The sequence below is a fragment of the Pteropus alecto genome, unplaced genomic scaffold (genome assembly GCF_000325575.1).
Source record: "Pteropus alecto unplaced genomic scaffold, ASM32557v1 scaffold271, whole genome shotgun sequence".
NCBI lineage: Eukaryota > Metazoa > Chordata > Mammalia > Chiroptera > Pteropodidae > Pteropus > Pteropus alecto.
In genome coordinates this window covers 122,894-128,265 of record NW_006430730.1, presented here as the reverse complement: position 1 = coordinate 128,265, position 5,372 = coordinate 122,894, and the positions used below count along the sequence as shown (strand labels likewise).

Genomic DNA, 5,372 nt, shown 5'->3' with positions numbered 1-5,372 from the left:
GATGTCCTCGATGTTGGCAAACAGCGTGCCCACCTGCTCCGCGCTCAGCCCCAGGACCCCGCCATCCAGCAGGGGGCCCAGGAAGTCCTGTGGGGATGACTGGGGTTACGGGGCGGAGGGGCTGGCCTGGGTCCCCACTGCGCTCGGGTGCCCCCTGCCTCACCTCCACGATGCTGCGGAGGTCCCGGACATAGGCCCGCTCTGTCTCCACGATCTCACGGGCCACACGCTCCAGCCTCGAGGGTTTTGCTGAACTTGGGGTCCCCACAGGGGACAGATGCAGGCGGACGGGGGGCCCTGGAAGGGGCTCTGGCCTGGAGGCTGAGCAGGCAGGGGTGGGCCCCGAGGCCGGGTCCCCCTCAGAGCCCACCGTGCTCAGGGACGTGGAGCTCCCAGAACCTCGAGGGGAGGCCATGGCAGGGGTTGTAGATGCTGCTGGGGATGTGGGGCAGGTCAGCGGTTCTGCCCCACGAGTGAGTGCCCTCAGCCCCCACACTCCCTACACCCCGTCAACGTCTTTCCCACGGCTCCCTTCTCCTCTCCCCGCTGCGCTGCCTCGGTCCAGTCCCGTCCTCGCCCAGCAAGGTCCTGTCTGAGCTTTTGGCCTCCACTTCTCTAATCCACCTCCATGTATCAGCCTGGGAAATCTTTATGATTTTGCCCATCTGACCGTCAGGATAAAGTCCAAACTCCTCAGGTCCAAAAGGCCCTATGCAAGGTGGCCATTAGGGACCTTTCCAGTCGTTACAGCCACGCCACTTCTTACCCTCAAGATCCAGTCACGCTTGGCTTCTTACTCAAATAAGTAGTTTCCTCTTATCTCTGGGCCTTTGAACCTACTGTTTCCTCTATGTGGAATACTCTCCCTTGCCTCTGCCATTCCTCCTAATCTTTCCATCCTCAGTTTAGATGTCCCCTGCTCCAGGAAGCCTCCACTGACCTCCCAGACCAGGCTCCCACAGCCCCTGGGTTGTCCTCATCCCAGCTGGGGACCACTCTGCCCTGGACTACCTCCTCTGGAATGCCACTGTCTAGGGATGGGTCCATCTCCCCCACCAGACTTGGGGCTCTGGGCAAGCAGGGCCGAGGCTGTCTTGGTCACCTCGTGTAACCAGCATTGCCAGCACCGGGCCAGACACAGAGGTCTGCGTGGTTTTGAATGAAGGCGCGAATGCCCAGAATGCCCCTCGCATGCTCACCTGTCTGAGTCTCACACACAGTCGCACAGTCACACACTTCAACTCTGCGACCCGGGCTAAGGCGAGGGCTGGGTTTGGACAGGCTCAGTCCACCGGCTCCCTCGGGCATAGCTGAGTGGCTCAGGGCTTCTGCAGAAAAAGACCCCCTTCTTAGGAATCAGAACCCCGCAGGCCACCCTGCGGCCCACACTTACAGACTGGGGGCTGAGAATTTAGGAGTGCGGTCTAAATCCAGGGAGGGGCCCCCTGGGAATGACTCACGGGGCAGAGGCACAATGACAGAAAGAGAGGAACGAGAAAAGATAACGTAGAGGAAAAGATGGAAAGGTTGAGACAAAGAGGAGCGAAGAAAGCAAGAGTCGCCGAAGCTACGAGTCTGGCCTGTCTGGGGCCGGAGGCTCAGGGATCCTGGGAACGGTTGGGCTCTGGCTGGAGCCTAGGGCGAGGGGCAGGGCTGGGAAAAGCCGTGGGCGGGAGGCCGCGGGGTCCCAGGGGAGGGCGGAGGAGGCTGGGGGACCGGATGCCAGGGTCCTGCACACGGCTCCCTCCCCCACCGGGGGCTGCGAGTTGGGGCTCTGGCCCAGAGCCCTCGAACCCCTCCCCTCTTCAGTCAGTCCCTCCACGATCCGCTCAACTGTCCCCACCGCCGCAATCTGGGTTCCCAGCGCCTTCACAAACCCCGTCAGCCCCCAACTCCCGCCGGCGCCTCCGCTCGTCCCCCGCCGGCACGCCCCCTCATTGTTCGGCTGCGGCGGCGCCGCCCCCTCCCCCAGCCCGTCGGGGCCCCTCGCCTCCCCCCTCACCTTCTGGGGAGTCTCCAGCCCCAAACCAAGACAGCCCAGTTCCTATTCGACCCCAGCACGGTCCCCGGGGAGGCGCAGAGCCAAGACTCCTGGGTCTCTGCAAGTTAGGGGCGTGAACTTCGGGCTCTCAGGCTCCGGCAACCAGAATCCGAGGTTTCTTGGAGAATGGCATGCAGCGGTACGAATTTCTTGGTCCTCTAAATGGAAGATGCTAGGAGCCTCGACTCATGAGTCTCAGATGGAGTTGCTGGGGACGCAAATTCCTGAGACTTCCAGATAGGGCCGTAGGCGGCCCGGATTCCTGAGTTCCCCTAACTTTAAGAGCAGGAATTAAACCACCTCCAGGAAGGAATGTAGGACAGTCCCAAATCCTTGGGTCCCCTTGAAGTAGTGGGCGCTTCTATCCAAAACAGACTGGTTAGGGCGCTAGGAGTCCATAACCCAAATTCCTCCAACCCTGGGAGTCTTGAGCTCAGATTTCTGGAAACCCCTGGACAGAATCTCCGGTCTGGGATCCTAAATTCTTCAAACCGGGATGCAAGAAGCTCGCCCTCCAGGGTCGCGCGGGGCTGCTGATGTCCCGGACTCCTGGCTCCTCCAGGAGGGGGCGCTGGGCACCTGGATATCGGGGGTCCTGTAGCCTGGACGCGGCGGCCTGTGCTTTGGGGTCTCTCAGGAAGCGATGTAGAGATTTGGGACAACGGAGTCCGCGACTCTGGACCCCTCAAACTCCAGGATGAGTGGCACCAGGCTCCGGAGGCGGCGGCGGTACCACATCTGCGGCGAGAGAATCTGGTCCCAGCTATGGGGCGGGGGTCGGTTGCCTGGGGCCTCCCCTCCCCCCAGCCGCCCGGGCTCATATCCTGTTCCCGCCCGCGGGGGGGAGGGGCCGCCTTCCGGCCGGCCAGGGAGCAGAGGGTTAAAACCCCTCCTCCTCCCTGTGTTCTGAATATTCATGAGAAGGCGAGTCCCAGGCAGGCTACACCTCCACATTCCAAAAGCCTCGCGGACTTTTCCCTTTTACAGCAAGAGCCCTCGAGGCGTGAGAATCTGGAGCTGATCACAAACTTTCTCCTATTGGCCAACCAAAAGATTACTGTTTACATATACAATGTAAGGTGGAACTGTCCAGCGAGGTCACGTGGACACGAACGACTGAAGGACCCCGCGGCGAAAGGGTGCGGCCGGAGCTCCAGTGGCGCAATCGGTTAGCGCGCGGTACTTATATGACAGTGCGAGCGGAGCGATGCCGAGGTTGTGAGTTCGATCCTCACCTGGAGCATTTTTAACTTTCTCTCGTCAGTTTTTATGAACTTACACATTTTACAAATCAACTGAAATATCTACATTACTTATGGGAGTAAACATTTCCATCTTAGAATTTTCGGGTTGGAAAGACTCCAGGAACTCCGGCGATGTTCGATTAGGGAGTCTTCTGTATTGTGGGGAGGTGCCGTTTCCATCATGGCCGCCAGAGGGTGGTATCGCCTCTTGTATGGCTGCATATTTAACTGGGTCTGCAAATCTGTTTAAGACCTAATATATCAGGCTGTGGATCCTCTGCAAACCGGGTGTGTGTTACTGCCTCTTTCTCTGTCTTGGATTTTCCCCCCCTAGTTTCACTGAGATATAATTTCCATATAACATTGTACCGTATTAGTCCAAAGTGTACAACATAATGATTTTTATACATACTATAAAATGTGAAGTGATTATTACGGTAAGTTTAGTACTAAACAGTAGTCACCTCATATACTAATTTTTTTTTTCTTGTGTGTCCTGGGGTTTTTCACTCTCCTTTTCTCCCCATTTCTGAATTGATTTGTTTTTTTCCAACAAACTGAACATCTCTGAACAATGTGACCAGCTGCTGTTTAGATTTTAGGCATGAGTGATATAGCAGCGAACAAGGCAAAATCCCTGTCCTCGAGGACCTGACATTCTAGTGGAGGAGGCAGATTCCTATAAACATAGGAACTAAGTTCATTTTATATGTTCGGTGATGAGAAATGTCATGGAAAACATAGAGCAAGGTAGGGAGGATGGAGGAGTTGGAGGTGAGGTGTGGGGTTGCAATGAGTAGCCAAAGACCATCTCACTGAGGAGACATGTAAGCAGAGACCTAAAGCAAGAGAGTGAGCAATGGGGATACCTAGGGGAGTATTCCAGGCAGAGGGCACAGTCTGCACAAAGGCCCTGTGGCTGAAGCGTGTGAGATGTACCTATTGGTGGAGCAGCTAGGAAGCCAATGTGTCTAAGAGCAAGAGGAGATCCAGGCCATGTAGGCTGGTGACGGCTTAGGGTTTTGGCTTTCCTGTGATCTGACTTGGGTCATGACAGGTTGCCTTTGTTTAGAAGGACAGTGGGGACAGACTGAGGGCAGAGGCCTGAGTCAGGAGACCAGCGATGGACTGATGTGATGGTTCAGGTGAGATATGATGCCGGACAGGACCAGGGTAAGGAGCACAGGCAGGAAGGTGGATTGTAGATCTATTTAGAAGGTAAATCAGACAGGATCGCTGTTAGACTGGGGTGCAAGTATGAGAGAGAAAGAGAGGAGTCAAGGGGACTCCCAGATGTTTGGCACTGGTAGCTGGTGGTAGGTACCAGTTTCTTAAATGAGGGTTTTTTAGCAAAGGGGCAGAACATGTTTTTGCTAAGGTAAGGACCAGAGATGTTTTTCTTGTTATTTCAGTGTCTGTAAATGTCTCTGCAAGGCTTGCTTTCTCTCTGCCTCCCCAATGTCTTTAGGTCGCTCCGAGTTTCTATCTTTCCCAGCCCACTTTTCCTATATGTGGGCACCTGAGTGAGCCTTTTCACAGTTTCAAGAAAGAGGAGATCAAAGATCAGGGACTGCCCCTAGGCAAAGGTACAGGGCCAAGGAGAAGTGACAGGGCAAGGAGGCATGAGAAGGGGAGGGAAGTTGGAGAGGAGGAGATGGAGCTGGAGGGGAAGAGTAGAGGGAGACCACTAGTCCAGCCACTAGCCGGAGGAATGGGTTGGGGAAGACAGGAGTGGGCAGAAGGAGCAGGAGTGGGGAGGAGAGGTGGAACCAAGGGGACCAGTAGGGAGAGGGCAGGCAGGGAGGAAAAGGGTGAGGAGGGAAGGAAGTGAGGAGGGGAAGGGAGAGAAGGGGAACTGGAAGACAGGGCAGAGGGGCCAAGGGACAGGGGCTGGGGAAGAAGAAAAGTACCAGGGGAGCGGGGAGTTACAGAGGGGAAGGGGAGACGGGAGGGGCGGCGCAGGCCGGTACAGAGAACAGGAACTGAGGAGGGGAGGAGGGGTGAATGAGGGTGGCGAGACGAGAGCAGGGGGAAGTGGGGGGAGGGGAGAGGAAAACGGGGGAAAGAAGGAAGAGGGATCTGGGCAG

At 56.5% G+C, this 5,372-nt stretch overlaps 1 protein-coding gene and 1 non-coding gene across 2 annotated transcripts in view; one reads left to right on the top strand and one right to left on the bottom strand.

Moving 5' to 3' along the window:
• Nucleotides 1-3,467, bottom strand: part of PLEKHG2 (pleckstrin homology and RhoGEF domain containing G2) — an 11,427-nt gene extending 7,960 nt beyond the window's left edge. The window contains exons 1-4 of the mRNA XM_006905393.3: nucleotides 2,003-3,467; nucleotides 1,200-1,328; nucleotides 164-432; nucleotides 1-87 (exon numbers count right to left, since the gene is read on the bottom strand). The exon at nucleotides 1-87 is cut by the window's left edge and continues 7 nt beyond it. Coding sequence (XP_006905455.1) covers nucleotides 1-87; nucleotides 164-432; nucleotides 1,200-1,308 — 465 coding nt within the window. The 5' untranslated portion in view covers nucleotides 1,309-1,328; nucleotides 2,003-3,467. The remainder of the gene's footprint in view (nucleotides 88-163; nucleotides 433-1,199; nucleotides 1,329-2,002) is intronic.
• On the top strand, nucleotides 3,192-3,284 carry TRNAI-UAU. Its single transcript is given in 2 exon segments — nucleotides 3,192-3,229; nucleotides 3,249-3,284. It is a non-coding gene; the product is annotated as a tRNA-Ile (tRNA).
• Nucleotides 3,468-5,372: the final 1,905 nt, after the last annotated feature.